Source organism: Mustela nivalis, assembly GCF_964662115.1.
Source record: "Mustela nivalis genome assembly, chromosome: 15".
Classification (NCBI taxonomy): Eukaryota; Metazoa; Chordata; class Mammalia; order Carnivora; family Mustelidae; genus Mustela; species Mustela nivalis.
The window spans coordinates 11,091,744-11,115,584 of NC_139034.1; the positions used below are offsets into that span (position 1 = coordinate 11,091,744).

The window sequence follows — 23,841 nt, forward strand, 5'->3', positions numbered from 1 at the left end:
AGTCCCGCATCGGGCTCTCTGTTCAGCAGGGAGCCTGCTTCCCTATCTCTCTCTCTCTCTCTAGCTGCCTCTCCGTCTACTTGTGATTTCTCTCTGTCAAATTAATAAATAAAATCTTTAAAAAATAAAATAAAATAAAATACTGAAATTCCCAATCTCCACGCTTGCCTATTTTCAGTAATGGAAAATAAAACAATGGCCACTTCTCTCCTGGTATTCCCTCAAATTTCAGAAAAAGCTGCTATCTTAATTAAATTGTTGTTTGTCTTATCACACCCTTGTAAAGGGAGTTAGTCTGGGACCTGAAGCAAGTAGTTTATCCTGCACTCATCTAACCCCATGTTAGCAGCAGAAGGCTGTTCTTTCACATTGCTAGACTTTGCCCTCACGCCTTTTTTTTTTTTCTTTTTTAGATTTTATTTATTATTTGAGAGAGAGCACAAGCAGGTGGGAGAGGGAGAAGCAGGCTCCTGCTGAGCAAGGAGCCAGACACTGGGCTGGTTCCTTGGACTCCAGAATCATGAAGGCAGAGGTTTAACCAACTGAGCCACCCAGGAGCCCCTGCCCTCACTCTTAATTGGTTTCCTCTCAGATTTCTCTTGGCCACCTGGGTGAATCTATTTTCCATCAAACCGGTAGAGCGACATTTTCTGTTAAGCACACTTGCCACACACACCTGTCCTCCTGCATTTTCCCTTCCACCCATCCCTGCCATGTATTTGCTCCCACCCCCTCTTCCCCCACCCCACACACCACCAAGAGTCCTTGACCTACCCTCTGCCAAGCTTTCTACCTTTTCACTGAGGCAGGAAGGATCCTTTCTGCCCACCTGTCTTCCTCCTTTCCTTCCTTCCTTTCTTCATTCTCACACTGAGAAAGATATCACAACAATGTCTCTACCAGAACAACTGTGACCACAAAAATCTTTAATAATATTAATAAAGAGTAAAAAATTTTAATATGGAGAAACATTTACATTCATTTGATACACAAAAATGCTTTCAGGTTAAAGAAAAGAAACACTATTATATATTTTTCTCATTTACAAAAACTTTTTCTTTTTTTTTAAAGATTCTATTTATTTATTTCACAGAAAGAGAGCCCAAGGAGGGGGGGCAGCAGGCAGAGGGAGAGGGAGAAACAGACACTCTGCACACCCCCACCGACTGAACAGGGAACCCAAAGCAGGACTTGATTCCAGGACCCGGGGATCATGACCTGAGGCAAAGGCAGATGCTCAACTGACTGAACCACCCAGGCGCTCCACAAAAACTCTTATAACTACAAAATTACCATTAGAGTTTTAGGAAGTTATAGCTCTAAGTGAAGTTTCAGGTACTTCAATAGTAACTTGGTGAAAAGGTTTTTATTTATACCCATTTTAGAGAAGAGTAGCAGGCCAAGGCCATGAAGTTGTGCATAAACACCCAATGCCCACCTGAAGCATGGACTCCAGGAGGTGAACAGCTCCAGGACTCGGCTCACCGTCTCTCTCTCCACCTGCTCAGGGCTTCACCTCCCAGAGCAGAAAAGTGCTAAAGGCAAAGTACAACGTGCATATGACCCACAGCCCACCTCAGGGTGACCTACAAAACCAGAGGCAAGTGTTCAGAAATGAATACACAGAAACAGAAAAGGGAAAAGAAAAGTTTCAGATGTGGAAACGACACATTCATTGAGACCCTGCAACGCAGAACCATCTGCACAATTTTAATTCCTGCTAAAACACACAGCTGAGGGTTCATGGCTGCTCGTGCTGCCCTGAGAAATTCTCAGTGGCTCTCGTGGCTCTGACCGCCTTGGCAGTGTTTTCTTGAGATACTCAGTGCCTTAGTTCCAAGCACAGAATGAGCCTGCTTTCTTTATTTCCGATGTTAAAGGAGTGGGAACATTTTCCCCCCTTCCCCTGAGGGTCCAAAGAAACAGTGATTTTATCCTGTATTTACAAGATCAGCTGAGAAGCCAGAAGGTCCCTGAAAGATGTGCTCTGTGGTGGAAATCAAAATGGAAAAAAAAAAAGAGAGAGAGATGTTATTAAATTGTTTCCAAATCTGGAGTGTGTGAAGTGGTCACACCCCATGTTGAGTGATGAGAGGAAATGACAATTTGGATTCCAAGAGGAAAAACATCATCCTTATTAGCACTCAAACTACTCACCTTAGCATAGTTTCAGTTAGTTTCATTACAACTGTGCAATGGTACCAACTCGGCGTGCCCCATCCCTTCCAGGGGCCAATGTGGGCACAAGGAGGCTGGGTAGCAGGGCTCTGCAGGCTCACTACTCCTCTGTTTACCAAAGTGTCCTCATCAGGCAGAAGACTGGCTTTTTCACAAGAAGAGACAAATTCTCCAATGCACTTGCCAATATGAGAATTTTGTAACGCTCTTTAAAAATTAAGCCCACTACAGGGGCCCCTGGGTAGCTCAGCTGGTTAGGCATCCACCTCTTGATTTCACTCAGGTTATGCTCTCCAGTCAGGAGACTGAGCCCTGCATCAGGCTCCCCACTCAGCAGAGTCTGCTTGAGACACTCTTCCTCTCCCTCTGACCCTCCTCCTGATCATGCTTTCTCATCATCTCTCTCTTTCTAAAATAAATAAATCTTAAAAAGAAAAAAGTAAGCCCACTGCAACTGTCATCTGACTTTCCAGACAAAGACTCTGGCATCCATACAGAGTTCATATTAACTGGGAAAAAGTTAACAATCTATATATGGCCAAAATAAAATGGGAGAGGGTCAGAGTCCTATATCCCTAGCATATTACTCTCGAAATAATTACAGTAGCATTTATGTCATTGTTTTTAATTATTAATTTTATAATAATGACTGAGTCACATTAAGTTTTGGTTCGTGGCAGGTGCTCCCTATGTTAGCCTGTTCAAGGTCTCGGTAATCAGCGTGGTGGGTATTATGATAGACTGCATTTTATGAATGAGGAAAGAAGGCTGAGGGATTCAGGTGACTAACTTCCCCGAGGACCCCCAGTTAGGATGTGTCAGGGTCCAAACTCAGAAGCAGGTCGGAATGGAGTCATCTGGGCTGGATCCCTGCCTGAAGTCAGTACTGTGTTCAGCCTTAGCTGAACGGATTAAATGAAAAGAGAGCACTGTGGTGGCTTCCCCTCTGCAGCCAGCAGACCCACCGGCCAGCAAAAGAAAGAGCAGGACAAACAATTTGCATGGCTTCTGTGGTCCTGTCGGATGGCTGGCAAGAGTTAAACCACAGACACACGGGCCCTTTAGAAACTGACCAACACTTTTCCTTCCCCCTGTTCATGGGACACAGCGCTGTTCATGTGGAAGGAATGAGGAGCAAAGAGGCTCAGCAGACCATCTGTGGAGGCAGCCCCACCTGTAGCACTTGCACACATGCATGTGTGCATGTGTGTGTGTGTGTCCCTGCACTCACTGAAGACAGTGTAGACACCCCCTGCAGCTCTGCTTCACACCCTTCAGGGACCCTCAACTGGAAAAAAAGAAAAATGGGCTCTGGAATCACGAGGTACTTAAGGTGCATGAACAACATGAAAAGGAGAATACAAACAGAACTCATGCTCATAAGATAAAGCCATCAGAAAAAGACATGCGTGATTCACATTCTCCAAGAGAGTGTTCAATACCATACGGGATACTAGACTCTTCTGAACAAAGAATCAGTTAGCGACCATGAAAGAAATTACATAGCAGTTGAAGTAAAAAGTCAACAGACATCTAAAACTAAGGAGAATAAAAGGAAAAGAAAGCCAAAGTCGAAGTGTGCATTAATGAACTGAAAGGTAACACCAAGCAATGATCAAAATGGGGCATTAGGGGATAACGAGTATAAAACCAACAGAGGAACCTGCAGAGAAGAGACAGACATATGGAAGAAGTTGCAGATAGGAAGGGGGGGGGGTGGAGGGGGGGCAGGGACACAGCTGGTGACTGACAGTGCCAGATGGAAATTTCCCCCCAAAAGAAAGCCAGCCTTCTCAGATTGAAAGGGCCTTCCAGCGCTGAGCATTTGATGGGGAAAAGAAAATACTTAGACCATCACCTTGAAACTTGAGAACATCAAGGACACATACATCAATAAAAGCCAATCCAAAAGGAAAACAGCTTTGCGGCAAAGGAATGAGAATCAGATGGATGTAGATTCTCATCAGCAAATCTGGGTACAGGAAGATAACGGAATGATCTCCTTAAAGTCCTGAAGGAACAGAGTTTGGAGTCTAGAACCCTGTATTCAGCAAAACGATCACTTAATGGGGAGGATGACATAAAAGCATTTTCGGGGGCAGGAAGAATCAGTTTACACGCACAGATGGTCACTGGGAGCTCCTAAGGGATCTACTCCAACATGAGGAATGGCCCACAAGGAAGACTGCTGAACAAACAAAACAGTGCCTACCACCGGTTAACCGCACTCTGATGCCAACTCAGGGGATTTGGGCAGAGAAGGGAGTGGGGGAAGGAGTCAACCTGCCCAGGCTTTTGTCTTCTTTTTGTCTGTGGGGCTCAGTGTGGAAAAGAATAGGACACATGTACTGATTAAGTCTCGCCTTAAGGGAAAAAAATAGTATGTGTAATTCACAATTTAAAAGTGCCCTCCAGAAAAATAAGTTTACACATAATAAGTTTCAAACACCTAAGGAAAAATATGGAGAGAAAACTTGAAACAGCAAGAAATTACATAGCAGTTGAAGTAAAAAGTCAACAGACATCTAAAACTAAGGATTTAGTTTACTATGAAAGTAAATATTGATACGTTGGATTTTTTTTTTTTTTTAATGAAAAACGTGCTCTGGGAAAGAAACTTAGAGAATGAAAAGGCAAGCCACAAACTGGGAGAAAATCTTCGCAAACCACATCTGATAAAGGGCTTGTATCTAATATATATAAAGATCTCTTCAAACTCAACAATAAGAAGACACATAACCTAAAAAAAAAGAAAGAAAGAAAGAAAGAAAACACATAACCTGAGTTACAAATGGGGAAAAGATGGTGCTTCACTGAAGAAGATACACAGATAGGCAGATAAGCCTATGGGAAGATGCTCTGCGTCTTTTCCACATCTAAGTTTCACATCTAAGGAACTGCAAATTAAAACAACAATGAGAATGGATAAAATCCGATATACTGAGGACAACAAATGTTGGTGAGGATGTGGAGCAACAGGAATTCTTCCTCACTGCTGGTGAGAATGTAAAATGTGACCGCCACTCTGGAAAACAGTTGGGCAGTTTCTTACAAAATCAAATATACTCTCATTATAGGATCCAGTTTACCCAAAGAGGTTGAAAACATATGGCCACATGCAAACCTGCACACAGATGTTTACAGCAGACTTATTCATACTTGCCACAACTTGGAAGCAACCAAGATGTCCTTCAGTAGCTTAATGCATAAAATGAACTATGGTACATCCAGACAACAGGACATTCCTCAGGGATTAAAAAATATAGCAATCAAGCCATGAAAAGGCATGGACAAATCTTACATGTGTATCACTAAGTGAAAGAAACCAATCTGAGAAGGCTACATCCTCTAGAATGCCAAAAAACTGATGTTCTGAAAAAGGCAGAGCTATGCAGACAGTAAAAAGATCAGCAGTACCAGGGTTGGAGTCAGAGGAAGAGGAGATTGAAAGGCATGACAATACTGTATGATACTATGGAGAAAGGGGAACCCTCCTACACTGTTGGTGGGAATGCAAGCTGGTGCAGCCACTCTGGAAAACAGCATGGAGGTTCCTCAAAATGTTGAAAATAGAACTGCCCTATGACCCAGAAATTGCACTACTGGGTATTTACCCTAAAGATACAAACGTAGTGATCCAAAGGGGCACATGCACCCGAATGTTTATAGCAGCAATGTCCACAATAGCCAAACTATGGAAAGAACCTAGATGTCCATCAACAGATGAATGGATCAAGAAGATGTGGTATATATACACAATGGAATACTATGCAGCCATCAAAAGAAATGAAATCTTGCCATTTGCGACAACATGGATGGAACTAGAGCGTATCATGCTTAGCGAAATAAGTCAAGCAGAGAAAGACAACTATCATATGATCTCCCTGATATGAGGAAGTGGTGATGCAACATGGGGGCTTAAGTGGGTAGGAGAAGAATAAATGAAACAAGATGGGATTGGGAGGGAGACAAACCGTAAGTGACTCTTAATCTCACAAAACAAACTGAGGGTTGCTGGGGGGAGGGGGTTTTGGGAGAAAGGGGTGGGATTATGGACATTGGGGAGGGTATGTGCTTTGGTGAGTGCTGTGAAGTGTGTAAACCTGGTGATTCACAGACCTGTACCCCTGGGGATAAAAATATATGTTTATAAAAAATTAAATTAAAAAAATACTGTATGATACTGTGATGGTGGCCGCATGTCATTATGCATTTGTCACAGTGCCAACCTCACGGTGTGATGCCACAGCACCGAGTTCAGAGTTGGCAGAGACGTCACCACATCCAAGATGTCTCTTCCCTGCCTCAGCACGATATGGCTGACATTGCCCTGGAATATCCTGCCAATGTTATCATTCTGCATAAAAGAGCCTGGACGGCAGACATGCAACTACAGACTCCCTTGCCTGCCCTGAGCATCTTCAGTCATACTCTCCAGCCATGCTCATGAAGCCAAGACTTCTACTGAAATACATCAGAGACAACAGACAACAGAGCTCTCCATTATAAAAACACGAAGACTGAGTCAAATCATACCCCTAGGGGTGCCAGGGTGGCTCAGTCAGTTAAGCCTCTGCCTTCAGCTCAGGTCATGATCCCAGGGTTCTGGGATCGGGCCCCGCATCGGGCTCCCCATTCAGGAAGGAGCCTGCTTCCTCCTCTCCCTCTGCCTCTTGTTCCCTCTACTTGTGCACTCTCGCGCGCTCTCTCTCTCTCTTTCTCTCTGTCAAATAAATAAATAAAAATCTTTTTTAAAAAATCATACCCCTAAAGCAAAACAACCACATGCCACTTGTACAAGATATCAGACTGCTAACAGCAACGAAAGTATCATCTCAGTTTCCCAGGCTGTATTTACTATCACAGTCCATAATTTCATCAATATTAAACGAAATTCCTAAAAACTCAGAGTACAGGAACAATCTAAAAAGCCCAGCTTCATCCCTTGGTAATAAAACCTACTTTGTCTTCTCAACAAGACCCAACACCACTAACAGCCTAATGGTGTTTGAACACAGCCCTTGGATTATTTTTTCTTCTGTGTTTACTTTCTCCATTTCTGGGGGACACACTAAGAGGGAAACATTTAAAATTGTGTTCCTTTAAACAACTCAACTCCATTCCAGTTACTGATCAGCCTCTGGGAAGAGGAGATCTACCCCGAGATGCCCACTGGTTATAAAGGAGGCTACCATCTGGGCAGATGAGATCTGCCGGCTGCTCCCGGCTGTGACTGAAGTTCATTTAATCATAAACTGAAGATGCATAGTTGAAGTTCCTCTCTGCAAATACCGCCTAATGATTTCAGACAACAAACACTCAAGCAAGTTCATTTTATTAAATGTTAGGTTCAAAGTAATACAATAGAATTTTGCAGTACAGTAACCCACAAAGACACGTTCCAACACCCCCAGTGGATGCCTGAAGCTGTGGATAATACTGAGCCCTATGTATACTATGCTTTTCCTATATACACATACATATTTGTGATAAAGTTAAATGTACAAATTAGGCACAATAAGAAATGAATTACTAATAAACAGACCCAGTTAACAACGGTATACTATAGTAAAAATAATGTGAATGTGGCTTTTCCCTCAAAATCTCCCCCTTCTTCTTGTGATGATGTGGGATGACAAAATGCCCACGTAGTTAGACCAAGTGAGGTCAGTGACGCAGGCATGGTGACATAGGGCTGGGCTACTACCCACCCTCTGCCGATTGCAGGAGGATCATCTGTTTCCAGATGGTATTTCGACAGCTGGTGAATGAAACTGCCAAAAGAAAAACTGAAGACATGGAGGTGGTGATGGGGGGGGCCCTACTGTACCATGAGCTGGTTAATTTTCAGAATAAACTTAAGGTGGATCACCTAGATTGGGCCCAAGAGAGATTTTCACCCAGTGTAAAAGAAAGACAAAATAACCCTGAAAAGAATACTAGAAGGGTGGAAAGACATAGGCTCTGGGCTGTCACTGTCCCTGGAACGCTGGGCAAGTTCCAGAATGTAACCGTCCACAGCCTTAGTTTCCTCCCCTAGGAAGGAGGGTGTTGGGCTCCTAGACAATTTTATTTTGGGAAAGTCTGCAACTCCATGAACTGTCAATCACAAATGTTTGGACAAGATCATCTATGCAGAGCTGTCCAAGATATATACACCATCTTCAATTTTCTAGTAGCCACACTAAGAAAAAAGGTAAAAAGAAACAGAAAATAACTGGAATAGCATATTTTATTTAACTTGACCTATCCGAAATATTATTTCAATCTATAATAAGCATAAAACATTACTAATGAGATGGCTCAGATTCTTTTTCCATGCTAAGTCTTCAAACTCTGATGTGCTTCCTACACTTCGAGCACGGTCTGGTGCATGGTCTGACTCCTTCCTCAAGCGCTCAGGAGCCATTTGTGGCTAGTGGCCACCATCTGGGACCACACTGATCTAGAAAGTCGCCTTTGACTTCGAGAATGTCTGACTCTCTGCCTATCACTGACACTCGGCCCAGTATCTGGGCTCTCAGAGGACAAATAATGGGCAGGCAAAGATGGACAGACTTCTCTAGTGCCTGGTTCCATCTCTACACCTTGTCAGTTCCAACTCAGCTATGCTTCCCACAGTCATTCCTTCTTCGCATCTCTGGTGTTGCCCTGGTGCAGGCCCTCATTACTTCTCACCCAGATTACTGTAATAGCCCCTGACCGTGTACTGCATTTATGATCTTCCTTGATCCCTGGGGTTTACACCCAGCTCAATTTATTGTTAAATTGAGGCCCCCTCAATTGCCGGCCCACACAGGTGCCTTCCCTTCCAGAACACTGGCCCACACCTGAACATCTGAAAACCAGACCGCAGCAGAGTTAAACGGAGTTGAATAGATGCATTTCCAAGTATCAGGAATGGTCAACACAGACCTGAATGAGGAGAGGATCCAGAGAGCATCTTTCTAATATTCTCACCAGCACCAAGGCAGAGCATGAGTAACGTGGGGAAGGGACTGGAGGGAAGGAGACACAACAGAAACACCCACACTACTTCACACCCTTAGCAATTTGGTCAGTGAAACTCAACTGCCAAGATGTCAGAGGACAAGGGGTCATTTCGTTTGTCTGCTATATAAACAGTAGCTACCTCTTTGCAGGTCCAAAGATAAAAAATTCTGTAGTGGTAAAACCAAAATTCTGTTTCCCCAGTGGCAAAGAAGAAAACACAAAGAAAATAGGAGAGTCTTAAATAAGGATAATCATTATGCAGCTAAAAATAGTTCATAAGAGGCTGATCCCATGGAGCACGAAGCGGAACAGCTCAGAGGCAGTCCCCAGATTTCTCCCTCTGAATGCGAATGAGCTCCTCCATGATATGCAGGCATCACTGAAGGCCAGTGAAGAAAGCCATGCTCCCTGAACTTAGGATCTGGAAGCAGATTCCAAATGTCCGAGTACAGAGGTCCTTCCTCCATGTAGCATTTGCCATTTGCTTACCCTTGCTTCCCGTATGACCCGTCTTAGTAATGTACTTAAAATATTTACAGTAATCCTGGAGCCTCAGTGCAGACGGCAGCTAACACAGTATCTCCAGAGATAGAAGAGGGAGAAGCAGCCCCCAGACACTTCACCGAAATGTGTGAGATGTGACATTTGCTTATCATCTGGCATAAGAGTGCCAAAGCCTGGAAAACTTGCTTGCAAATGTAAACCCTCTAAATGCAAGTTAATCATGATTAGATCACTTTTTAGGGTAAAATGTGATGTTGTATCAGATTCTGATTCTTACAGATGGTGAGCAAAGAAAGAGATGAGCTGTCAGAGCAAGAGACACATAAACAGTATGCGCACGTACACATACACACCGTCTGCAGCCGTGTGTGACACAGTGAGCCCTCCCCAGTCACTGCTGATGAGCAATATTACTCGCACACCCTTATGGGCATGACTGTGCAGGCAGACGCAGGTGTCCATATGTGACTGAGTCCCCACGGGCTGTCTGCGTATTTTGCGTGAGCCACTAACAATCCCCACTTCCTCGGGGCTCTATCCTGGCAAGGGCTCTCTCGCAGGTCTTGTTCCTGCATTTGCCCTTAATGATGGGAAAAAACTCGCAGGGCATGGATATGAGATCATTTCTATGTTTAGACTTTCTTAATGGGTGTTAACATTTGCCCTGAGCACTTTTACTGGCCTAAATGGATGTAAATAATATCTTGTATCCAGTGTTGTATCGACCAAGGGTTATATTTAGTAAATGTAAAGATCCAAGGAAGAAAGGCAGAAACTCATCTTTAAAGGTGTTCTAAACGCATCCTCCCATAACTGTTTGGAAAATGTTTTTCAAGAATAATTTCAATTTAACCCTTTGTTCTAGCCAGCATCTCTGTCAGAGAAGGGTTTAAGATAAAACATCTACTGTAAAAGGAAAATCAATTATTAAGCAACCGAAGCCATCAACTGAGGTTCTTATTGGCCACCTGTAGGGTAAAAAATGGCCTTGAGGGGCACCTGGGTGGCTCAGTGGGTTAAGCCTCTGCCTTCAGCTCAGGTCATGGTCTCAGGGTCCTGGGATCAAGCCCAGCAGGAAGCCTGCTTCCTCCTCTCCCTCTGCTTGCTTCTATGCTTACTTGTGATCTCAATCTGTCAAATAAATAAATAAAATCTTTTTTAAAAAATGGCATTGAAGGCAGGGCAAATGAATAGAAGGTGAGAGCCTCCAGAGACACAGGGGGATGAATTCTCTATCATCCGAGTGCTTGGTGTGTGATCATATACGCCTGGATAATGACACGAGAAGAATGCTCTCGTGCTCCGATAATGACTCCCAGGTAAGCCTCCATCATGAGATTTAGAGGGGGCAATAATGACAGGTGACATTCTTGCCCATATGGCTGGCCTGCAGGTAAGAATCTGGGTGCAGGAGTTTACCTTGAATGATGATGGGCAGCGTGAGAAAGATCTGACATATTGTCAATATGAGCTTGATTACATCACATGGTTCTCTTAATGTATCAAATAATTAATGCATGCATTTCTGTATTATACACATTACTCACTAAACATAACCACCACATGAGATACAAGATGTATTTTCATCTGCCTCTGTAACAGAAATAAAGGAAGTTTTCCAATGTCATACAGAATTGGATCCAGTTCTCTCAATCCCAAAGCTAGGGGTTTCAACCCTGATGTATGCTACCATAAAGAAACTTCCAATGGTCTAGGCTGTTAGACCAAGTTCAAAGGTTAATTCATGACAGAGCTCAGTGAGAGCTTTATTTATTGAGTACCCACAGGATAGAAGGTACAGAAAACAGAAGCAGGGGAAATTAGGCCCAGCTCTTTATGTATTTCCATTTGAGGAACAGAAGACAAAAACAGAACCTGCTCTGTTCAACTTGGATATGATATTGAACCAGGTGCTTTGGAGGGGGGTGAAAGCACCGTGGGCTTGGGGATTAGCTGGTCCTGCTGGAAATAAACCAGCAAGCAAGGAACGTCTCTGACTTGTTTTTCTCCTCTATGAAAGTAGAGGATAAAGCCATTTCTGAGATGTGGTCCAGCCCTTTGTGATGACAAACAACGTTTATGTTTCTCAGCAGCTGCCTAGGTATTTTACAATGTGACAACCCGACTCATACCTGGGGTCCGGGCGTGTAGAGACTTGAGTTTGGAGTTTAGGAGTGCACCATCTGTCCCCACTTTGCTTGTCCCAAGGCGCCTTTTGAAACAACCACTTAGAGTTAAGGTTGGGAAAAGCTAATGCCCTCCACCCTGACCACCTCTGACCTAATAGGGGTGTTTGCTACCCTGCTCTCTGTCTCCTGTTCACTTGTGACCTGGGAGAGAGGGCTGCCCTTCCCCCAGCTCACTGCTCCCCAACCCCACTTCTGGGATTTAAAAGTGGTAGATCTTGTGACTACTTCCTTAAGTGAACCGAAACCGCATCTTCGATCGAAATGACCCTGAGGGTTTTCTCTTTCCCAAAGCGGGCGCTGAGGTGCTGAAGGAGCTGCCTGCCAACCTCGGGTAAGCGGCTTCTGCCTCCTCACTCAACAGATCAGGAGCTGCACATTCTGAGTTCAACACACCAGCTCTGGCTTCCAACACACCCTCACATTCTAATATTAGAGCTCTTTCTACTTTAACGCCCCTCAGTTTCCTACTTCTGCCCTTGAAACTTCGGGCAGGTTGTTATGGGAAAACTGAGTCCGTGTAGGGATGCTTTTTAAACAAAACACAATGAAAAAACACCTTTGCAGACCAGGACAGAGGACAGAGGAGATGGACAGGCCCAATGTGGAATTGGAGGAGGACACTAGGGACCATTTCTGGAAGATGTGTACTCCTCCAGGTTCTGCATTTGGTCTGCATGCTTACTGCCCACCAGCTCTTCATTGCTGATCTTGTTTCCTTTAAGCCAAATCCCTAAATTTAATAAGACAGGGAGTAAGATCCTTCCCAAGATCCTGCTGACAACATAGTCTATAAAAAACAACTTCCCTTCCTTTCGGTCCTCACTGCTCACCTCCACCCCCTGCACACCCATACACACACGCACACACACACACACACACACACAACTTCGCTATTCATCTGTGCACACTGTCCATGAGTGTCACTGTCCATGAGTGTCAAAGCAAGTCAGGATAAGAGAGTTGAGAGCACTGACCCCATGGGTTGTAACCAACCACGAGACCACAAGCTCCCTGAGAGCACCCCTGCTCTGCTCCCCGCTCCATCTCCAGCCCCTAGAGCAGTGCCTGGCACACTGAAGGCACTCCACATAGATTTGTTACAATCAACAACTCCAGTTTCCACTCTGCCTCCCTTACTGGACTGAAAGGCTCGATCTTGAGCCAACTGTAAACTCTGTACAGGCAGGGGACTCACATCTTTGCATTTCTACCACCTGGTAAAATGTCTGGGACACTAACACAAGATATATATTTGGAGAAAGGTAGCATTTGCAAAAGTACCACTGAACATCCAGATTAAGGAAGAAGTCAAAGATATCTCATAAGCAACAAATAATAATCCCAGAATTATTTTCCTAAATAGTACACAGCTGAGCAAGTAATCTTGAAACAGATGGTGGTCTTTGATCCTTTCCCTATGAGTTTATAAAAAAATGAGAATAATCTTAGGAGAGTGCACCAAGGTCTGAGTTCACCCCTGCCCCAGGCCCTACCAAGATATGTCAAGCAGCTAATAGGCCAAGCACAAAGCTTCTCAAACCCAGAGGTTCTGCTGTGTCACAGAAACAGGTGGTAAACAATTTAATTGCCCTGAAGGAACAGCCTAGCAATGAAATTCTAATACTATCACTCAAATGTGTTGAACTGAGAGTACATTACCAGACCTGAAATATGATGACTATTTTCTTTTAATAAAAATTACTATGTTTTACCTTTTCTTTTTTCCACTAAACTTTTTATTTTGAGATCATTTTAGATCCACATGCAGTTGTAAGAAAACTAAAGAGATTCTGTGTCCCCTTTACCCAGCTTCCCCCCATGGAAACACCTTACATAACTATAGCACAATATCACAACCTGGATACTGAAATTGGGTAAGTCGGGATACAGAACATTTCTATCACCACAAGGATCCCCCGTGTCGCTCTTTTATTCTTCCCATCCCCACACCTTCCTTCACTCCTGGCAACCACTAATCTGCTCTCCATTTCTATAGTTCTGCTATTTCATGAATGTTGCATAAATAGGATAAAATGACGTGTAGATTTTGGGATTAGACTTGGACTTTCTTTCTACTCAGCACAACTCCCTGGAGACCCACCCAAGTTGTCGTGTGGGCCAGTATTTGGTTCGTATTTATTTCTGATTAGTATTCCACGGTGTGGATGTAGCACAGCTTGCTTATCCTTCCAACATCCTGCTGAGGACTCATTTCTTATCAGAACACCCCCTCTCTTTTTCTGAGGGCCCGGAAGAAACAGGCAGGGAATCTTACTTGAAGTTAAAGTTTCAATTGTTTCCACAGGGCAGCCCCTGTGGAAAAAAAGTACAGACGGCCTTCCAAAAAATTAAAAATAGAAATACTATATGACCCAGTAATAACACTACTGGGTATTTACCCAAAGAAAACAAAAACACGAATTCAAAAAGGTATAAGCGCCCCTGGGGTCACTGCAGCATTATTCACAGTGGTCAAGACATGGATACAACCTAATTGTCCATTGATAATTGTGCACTGATCACTGAAATAGATAAAGATGTGGTCTACATACACAGTGGAATATACAGCCATAAAACGAATGGAACCTTGCTATGTGCTATGACATCAATCGACCTAGAGGGGATTATGCTCACTGAAAGCAGTCAAAGACAAATACCATAGTATTTTACTTATATGTGGAACCTACAAAACAAAACAAAACAAAAAAGCAGAAACAGATCCATAAATCCAGAGAACAAACTCGTGGTTGCCAGAGGAGAGGGGAGTGAGAGATGGACAAAGCAGGTAAGGCAGAGGCTTCCAGTTATGGAATGAGGAAGTCACAGAGACGAAAGGTACAGCATAGGGAATAGAGTGCATAGCACTGAACGTTGACAGCTGGTAGCCACACTTGCAGTGAGCATAGCATGACAGATACATATGGCCAAACACTATGTTGCACACCTGAAACTAACGTAACACCGTGTGTCAACATTAATTAATTAATTAAGAAAAAAAGAAAGAGTGACTGTCAAACATTCTTCCTGAGCGGTTGTGCCATTTTACATTCCCAGCAGCCACACAGGAGTGATCGTTTTCTGCATCCTTGCAAGCATTTGCTGACGTCACTAGTTTTTATTAAGGCCAGTCTGATGCGTTTGCTGCAATTCACTTTTAATGTATATGAAGATCCAGACAGGAGAGGGAAAGACCTGACAGCCACCCAGGTATCTTTAAGTATTTTGCTGGTTCCTTATGATTATCTTAATGTGCGTGATAAACCCGGCTCTGCCCTAAATGAAGCACTGGGTAGGAAAAGCAGAGCGCTTCCACAGAGTAATAAAGAGCAGCTACCAACTCCAAGAGCAAATATTAGCCTGCACATGAAATTCTGGAAGCATTCCCTTTAATGTTCTAAGAATAGCACTTCTGGTCAAACTTTTCATTGGGAGTAATAGCAAATATCATCAAATAAGAAAAATATTATGAGGCATAACAATTAAAAGGAAGAAACGAAATTATTATTTGCAGATAATGTGGATGTCTACAAAAAATATTTAAAAGAATCCTAAACTTTGAAAAGTTATGACAGTGCACTAGGTTGTTGACACACAACATAAAAATTCAATAGCTTCCCTAGACATCAGCAGCAACCCAACTAAAAATGTAAGTTTTTAAGAACCCTATTTATTCTAGTAACAGAAGTATCTAGGAATAAGCCTTTTAAATCTATGGAGAAAATTATACCACTTTAATAAAAGACCTAAAAGAAGACACATAAAAATGATGAGAAATATCCACATTCCTGGTTAAAAAGACATTTTTTAAAATTTCTACTCTTTCCAGACTAATCTATAAATTTAATGCAAATGTAACCAAAAATTCTAAAAGGATGTTGTTTTGTCTCATTTTAAAACAGGTTCTTTTAAAAATATGGATGGAGAAGTAAAGGACCAAAAGGAGTGAAGATATTTTGCAGAATGTTTGACTATGGTACCCAAAGCTTTGAGTGCGGGTTGTGTTGATGGAAACGTCTCACTCATGCGGGCACTGGAAAGAAGTGGTTTCAGAGCTCAGGACACTCCTAGGACATCTCTCCAGCACTGACCAACCCTCCCCTTGCCACTCCCCCAGCCCCAGCACTTCTAAACTCAGCCGATCAGGCCCTCTACCCTCATTCACAGGAGCATCCCCCTTCTTCCTCACACCATATGCAAATTCTTCACAGAAACTCCACCTCTTAGAACCTTCTTGTCTTCTGGAACTTGCAGCCTTTCATCAGCAAATGCCTTATCTCCTCCACCTCTGGACTTCTTGCCTTCACTGCTCCACTTTGATGACCCTGTTCCTCACTGTTGATCTCAGATCACTGTCCCTCCTTTCTCCCTAAAAACCCTTGCCTTTGACACTCACACCATCAACTGTATGACTGTAATACTTGCCTTGAAATAAAACCACCTCTCTGGAACTCACATCTTCCCCTCCGGCTGCCACTCAACTTGCTCTCTCCCCCTTTCTACAAAATTCACCCAAAAGAGTTTTCTGGACTTGCTGTTTCCAATATCCTCTCATCCATCTCTCTCTTTCTCTCTCTCTCAAGCTGTTCTATAGACATTCTTGCCCGCGCTTACAAAGAAACAGACTGCAAGGTCACCCGTGCCCTCCATGATGGACTCTTCTCAGGTCTCGCCTTTCCTGAGCTCCCAGCAGCACTGGGCACAGCTGAGCACCCCCTGCCTTCAGGACGGTGGGCTCACTGAGCTTCAGAGAACCGCTCTGGTCTTTTCTTCGGACCTCGTTGGCCATCCTCTGAGCCCCATGGCTGTTGCCATAACCTCCCTGACCTTGAAATGTCCATGTACCCAGGCCTCTGTCCAAGGACCTTTCTCTTCTGGGCCACATCTCTACAGACTGGTTACATACATCACTGGCAGGTCCCACTGCAAAATGACAATGCAGGACCCTCATTCGAAAATCATTAAGGCCTCTAAGACAGCAACAGCACAGCATTAGAGCAAATGCAAGACTTGACCAAGAGTGGGGCTCTGTCACACAGCTACAGAGGAACGGGTCCTGCTGAGGATACCTGAATTTATGTCTCTGCTCTAGACCACTCTCCAGAACTTAGGGCTGGTAAATGTAAACATCTCCAATCCATGCTCTCCCAGGCACTTCAAAATCAAATTCCTAACCCCCGCCCCTCCCACACACAAATAAGAGCCCCGTTCTTCCTGCAGTTTTCCCCATCTCCGCGAGTGGCACGTTTTTCAACTTTCTTTTTCCTCCTAGCGACTCTCTGATTCTTTTACTGAAACCGACATCCAAATCACAACCAAATCTGTTGGCTCACCTTCAGACATATGGAGGACATGCCTACTCTCCCCGCCTCCACCCTAGCAATGCCTCAGGTACCATCTGGCACCTGGATTACCGCTGTCCCCTCCCAGCTGGTCTCCCGGCTTCTGCCCACAAGCCCCACAGTCTAGCCTTAGCCCTCTGCCCGCGATCCTTTCACACTGGGACTGTCCTTACGTGGATCTGAAGGTGCCCTGACGTTACTCAGAAACACTGGTCCAAAGGACTGATAGCGCTTTCCATGTCACGTGATTCAACTACAGAAACAGGAAAGTTATTTTCATATGCCTATTTTCTCAAAACAAAAACCTCACAAAGATGACAAGTGCCCCATCCCCAAACCCTGTCCCTTCCTCCCACCGAGGATCCACCTACAAACTTGCTAGCAGTCCTGAAATGGTAAGAAAGAGGATGGTTCCTGAAGTTCCCTTTCCATTTTTCATTAGCGAAGGGTCTAGGTAACCCGATGCGGATCAGAACTACCAAACATCCCGCTTGACACGATCTGGGTTTCCACGTATATTCTCTACGAAACAAAATGCAAGTGTCTAGACGTGAGGGGCCGCGGTGCTGTGCTTGAAGCCCCGGCGGGGGTGGGGGGTGGCTTTAGAGGTCTGGCGTCCCCGCGCGCGGGCGCTTGAATGCGGGGGTGGGGGAGGGGGAGTTGTGCAGGTGGTCGGGAGCGAGTGCGACGTCGCCGTGTGCGCGCGAGGACCGCGGACCCAGGTAGCGACAAACGTTCTTGTGACCCTTTGGCTCCCTAGGGCTCTGCTACAAACACCACTCCGGGACAGCGTACACGCCAGACTGCCTCGGCGCCCACCGGAGCGGGGCACCGGCTATCCCCGCGTGGGGGCGGCCGGGCATGCGCATCGCGGCTCGCACGCACGCGCACACGCGCCGCGGCCCCGCGGGCGCGCCGGGGTCTCCGACGCCCCGGCCCCCTCCTGCGGCGCAGGTGTTGGGCCGCCCCGCCCCCCAGGGCCACCGACAGGCCCCGCGGAGGGAGGCGGGCGGAGGGCGGGGCGGTGGCTCCCCTCGGCGCGCCGGCACCCCCGCCCCGCCGACCCTCCCCGCCGCGCTCCCCTCCCCTCTCACCAACGGACGAGCGGATCCTCGACCTTCGGGGCAGGGACATCTTAAGAGCTCTGTCCAGGCCGGAGGCGTTCGGCATCGCGCCCGAGTCGGGGGCTACGCGGGCCCTGGGCGAGCGGCGGTGGCGGCGGCTGCGCTCGGGGCTGGGCGCAGGGGTGGCGGCCCGAGGGCCATGGGTGGGCGCGCTCCTGGGCCGGACTGCGGGGCCGCCGGGAGCGCCGGCGCCTATGCCGCGGCCGCCGCCGGAGGAGGCTGCGTCGTCCGTGCCGCAGCCGCCGGCCAATGCGGCAGCGCCCGCGAACGCCACCGCTGCGGGCCCCGCTGGCCCGGCGGCGGCGGCAGCGGCGGGGGAGGGGTCCGGCCCTTCCGCGGGGAGCCGGGCGGGAGGAGGAGCGGCCGGAAGAGTCTGGACCGTTAAGCGGGACAGGGGGCTTTTAGGTGGCGGAGACGGCGGTGGGCGGGGGGCATGGATCGGTGTCCTAGGGGGCTCTAATAGGAGGCGGTCACGTCTTGGGGTACTCCTCTCTGCCTGTGCCAATCTGCTACCTGTTTTACCTGTCACTTGTCACGCGGAGCAAGTGTCCCGTGCGAACCGTTCAGAAACTCCCCTTTTCTCGGTTTCTGTTCTATTTTGTTGAGATCTGTATAGGTTCTTCAAGGAACAAGTATTTCTAAGGTGTAGGGCCTGGAACGAAGAGAAATCCTGGGTCTCCAGACTCCTAACCCCCAGCCCTCCTAGAATTCCTATTAGTGGCATGTTAGAATTGTAAGAAGCCCCTGGGAATATTTAGCTCGCGACACACACACACGCGCCACTTCTTCCGTAGGAAACAAAAATCAGTGACAGGTGAGGTGATTTGTCCAAGGTCACTTGATCCATTTTTTTTTATTGTTTTTACTCATCAGTGTTTAAACCGGGCTTGGTCCTTCTGGGCACAGTTCCACAAAAAGAAAGGGGGAAAAAAGCTGAATCTGTTTAATATTTGATAAAATTCTGACCTCAGAATGAAGAGAAAAATGACTCAAGAAGAGTCTGACCTTACACTTATTGATGTGATCATTATGCTAAATTTAACATAAATATCAGGGGCTGAGGAGAACAGAGTTCAGCAGAAAGAATTGGTGCCCCAGGAGAAATTACCATGCAGCCTCTCAGCTCCTACTGGCTAGCCTCTGCTCCAGAATTTCTTAGGAAAAATGCAGTAGGGATGGACAGTAGACTGGCAATTTTAACTTCAAGTAGGATTCCCTGTTTGTTTCTTCTGGGCCCTCAAAAAAAGGGGAGGGGGGATTCTGATAAGAAATTGAGTCCTCAGCAGGATGTTGAGGAAGAAGAAAATTTTCCAAATTGTTGAGCGGAGCTTCAGGGTGGGAGATGTTTTCTCAGTGGGTCTTCACAGCTGCTGAGGGTGAATTCAGCAGCTAAAGCCACTTCATCCTAGCAGTGAATTTATCAAGAACTTTGTCACTAATGATTCAATTTTTAAATCAATGACAACCCCTTGAAGGCTTGGCAGAGCTGAAAAGGACTTGAGTGAAAACAACTTTTTAAACTCCAAATTTTAAGATGAAAAATGTTTCCACCATAACCAGATGGAGAAAGGGTAAATAGACATTATTTTTAATTTTTAAGAAGCTGAGTATGGTAAATATAGAGCATTGCCTTGCCTGCCCTAAACTGACCCTGTGCCTTATTTGATTTTGTGCATCCTTGTCATGAAACGGGGGGGGGGGGGGGGGGGCACTTATGTTTCTGTATTTATCTTCTGATAACCAAAACTGTCCTAGCAACTTGGTACAGTGTTGAGATTCAGGTGACCCACTTTGAAGATGTGCAGGGAGCAATAGATGGGTGACCCATTTGAACTTGTGTTCGCTCATTGAGGGCCATGGCTAATTTCCCTGATCTGACTGGCTGTTATCTCTCTTGGGAAGTTAAGGATGGCCTTTGAGCACAGAATCCAGACCTAAATACTATCTTTGAGGTCTTCTAAAGATATACATGCACAAAGAATAAAAACTAGCCGATGAGCATTATTTACTGTTCGTCTTAGAATCCAAATGCCAGTATGGATCCTTCAATTACCTGTACTTGACCTCGCAAATGCTTTCACCCTTGCCAGAAACAACATAGGCTAGAACCAGAGGAGACCCAAGAAGCCTGTAGAAAGAAAAGCCAATGTAAAATGAGAGCAACAGGAATAGTCAGAGAAATGTATTTTGTCTCTACCCTACAGAAGCAAGAACTTGTCAGGAAAGAGCATTTGCCTCAGTTCTCTAGAGCTACCACCCCAAGTACTCAGAAGTCAGGTGACAGAAGCAGCTTGCGGAAGAAAAAAAATCCCTCAAAGGACAGGCTGAGCAGGATACACCAAGCCCTTAGCGCTGGGTGTTACCCAAATACCATTGAGTTAGGAGTAGGCCTTTTTGTCCTAAGGGATGATGTAGAAGAAAAAAAAAAGGATTATAGTTTTCTTTCCCTGAAAGCCAGCTGTCTCCATCTTCTGTATTCTGTATACATCCTCCCTGGGCAGTGAGATCGGCCAGGACAGACCCAGTTTCCCAGAGAGAGAACCTACCCCTCACGGTGTGACTGCGAAAAGGTCAGCCATGTTTTGTCTCAAGACTTCCAAGGAGGGAAAACTGCACAACTTCTCTCGGCAGCACATTTCAATGCTCAAGAACAAGGGTTTTCAAGCAGTTCTTCCCTATGACCGTCTTAAGTTCTATTTTTTTTTAAAGATTTTATTTATTTATTTGACAGAGATCACAAGTAGGCAGAGAGGCAGGCAGAGAGAGAGAGAGGAGGAAGCAGGCTCCCTGCCGAGCAGAGAGCCCGATGCGGGACTCGGTCCTGAGACGCGAGATCATGACCCGAGGCGAAGGCAGCGGCTTAACCCACTGAGCCACCCAGGCGCCCCCTTAAGTTCTATTTTAACTTAAACCCATTCTTATTTAATCTTCATGGTTCTACAGAACAACCAGCTTGCATCCTTCTCAAGAAGTTCTTTCATACAAATGAAGACTTTGAGCCATTTCTTGAGCCCCTTTCTTCAAACTAAAACTTCATTTTCTCTTAAAGTGTTTATATATGAAAAAATGTTCATGCATGTATACATATATATGTATATCTCTTGTTTGTGTACATGTCTATACAGAGGTAGACATTTTTTAAAAGGAAATGGCATATATACACCATATAAAAGTGTATAAATATGCATAAAGTATTAATCCGTGTACCTACTCCCCAGCTGAGGGAATAATATAGACAGAATGGAAGCCACTACCAATCCCTAACACCTTTCCTTTCTGTTTGTCCCCAGATCAATTTATTTTTAGGCTTTCTTTATAGGGCCTCCTTCCTCTTTTCCTGTTATTTATAAACAAGCTAAAAGGCAACCCTGATCGTATTGAAAAAGAATCCAGGAAGGAAAATTATGTAATAGAAAACATCATTCTTCTATGTCTCGTGCAGCGTTCTGTAAATGCATTCTGATGACTTCAAATTCCTCTCATTTTTAGACATTTTACACAGTGTTCCAAATCGGACATAGAAGAAATCATCAGTAGAATGCCCAATATCTATCTTCCTAATGACCGAAGAGGCAGGTGCCCCAAACCTCTGGCCCTTGATTACTCATTAGCATTCATGTCTAGCATGTGATGCTGGCTGCAGTCGGAATCTTAGCGGGGGCTATCATCTGTATTCTTCCTCTTGTCTTCTCTAGAGGCTGGGCTTCCTTACAGCATGGTGGCTGGCTTCTAAGAGTCCCAGGAGTCAGAGCCAGGCAGAGGCTATGCACCTTTTCTAACCTAGCTTCTGGAATCATGCAGTATCACTCCGATCACAATCTGCTAGGGCAGTCACAAAGACCCAGTCAGTTCAAGAGTACAGGAAATAGATTCCAGCTCTTGCTAGACTCTGCCAGAATGTAAAGATTGGTAACACTGTTGCAGCCATTTTTGAAAATATATCAAAACTGGCAAATTTTAATTTTAATAAAACATAATTGCACCCAAATCATAAAATATTTGTGGAAAAATTAATGAAAGACATGCAAGATGTTCACATTAAAAATAAGGGACCCAAAGAACAAAATGGAAGGACGTGCATTACCTGATGTCAAATCTTACTGTAGTATGAATGCTCTTCAAGACAGTGTATTGTAGACACATGAATACACAGATCAATTAAGCAGTGAAGAAATAGGTCCATGTATATAAAATAATTTTGACAAAGGCTATTTAACCATATATATGCATGGTTACATACACATCAAGACAACTCAATAGGGAAAATACAATCTTTTCAATAAATATCACTATAACAGGGGTGCCTGGGTGCTCAGCCTCCAGTCATGATCCCAGGGTCCTGGGATAGAGCTCCACATTGGGCTCCCTGCTGAGCAGGGAGTCTGCTTCTCCCTCTCCCTCTGCCCCTGCCCTTGCTAGCGCTCTCTCTGTCTCTCTCTCTCTCTCAAATGAATAAAATCTTTTTTTAAAAAAAATCATCAACAACTTGATGTTCATATGGAAAAAAAATTAAATAAGTCTTGACCCCTTAACCAAACATAATTAACTCAAAATGGATCATAGACATAAAGGATAAAAAAAAGTAACCATATAAGGCATCTAGAAGAAAATATTTCTTACACAAGACATAGAAAACACTAACCATAAAAGAAAAAATGTACAAATTGGGCATCATCAAAAAGAAAACTTCTGTTCATCAAAAAACACCACCAAGAGAAGAAATAGATAAGCCACAGACCAGGAGAAAATACTCCAATGTATACATTTCACAAAGAACCTGTTTCTAGAATATATAAGTAGCTCCTACAACCCAATACTAAAAGGACAAGTCTAATCTGTTAATGATCAGAAAAATGCACATTAAAACACAATGACATTCCAGTACCCACCAGGATCTGAAATCAATATTAACAACTCCAAATACTATAGAAAATGGTGAACAACCTGAACTCATACTTGCTGGTGGGAGTGTGAAATGTTAGAACCACTTTGAAAAACTTGTAATTTCCTGTATAGTTAAATGTACACCTTCCCTATGACCCAGAAATTCTACTTCTAGGTATTCACCCAAGAGAAATGTACACATATTTACAAACAGACTTTTAAAAATAATATTAATAGCAGCTTTATTCATAATAGCCTCAAACTGGAACCAACCCAAATATTCATTGACAGGTAAATGGGTCAACAAATTGTATGTATTCATATAATGGACTATGACTCAGGAATAAAAAGGAATAAATTACCCATGTATACAGCAACATAGATGAATCTTAAATACTGTGCTGAGTAAAAGCAAGACATAAAAGAGTATAAGCCCATTAAAGTAACCAGATTAGGTCCAACTTGAAGTTCCTAGTGCAAAGCCCCACGAAAGCAAACCAAAACGTAAGTTTGTATGCTCTGTGCGTGGCTCCCCCAGAAAAGAAAGGCCTAGGCCAGCCAATCAGCGCTCATCTGTCCTGCACAAATTACCTAACATGGTTCCAAAATGTCCCTTTGCTTCATATAAGG

General features: G+C 44.6%; 1 protein-coding gene across 1 annotated transcript in view; it reads right to left on the bottom strand.

Annotated features, from left to right (window-relative positions):
- ATP8A2 (ATPase phospholipid transporting 8A2) overlaps window positions 1–19,355 on the bottom strand; it is a gene marked incomplete at its 5' end in the record, with an annotated part of 618,696 nt that extends 599,341 nt beyond the window's left edge. Inside the window, 2 exons of the mRNA XM_082700943.1 lie at window positions 18,298–18,700; window positions 19,338–19,355. Coding sequence (XP_082557069.1) covers window positions 18,298–18,700; window positions 19,338–19,355 — 421 coding nt within the window. The remainder of the gene's footprint in view (window positions 1–18,297; window positions 18,701–19,337) is intronic.
- Window positions 19,356–23,841: the final 4,486 nt, after the last annotated feature.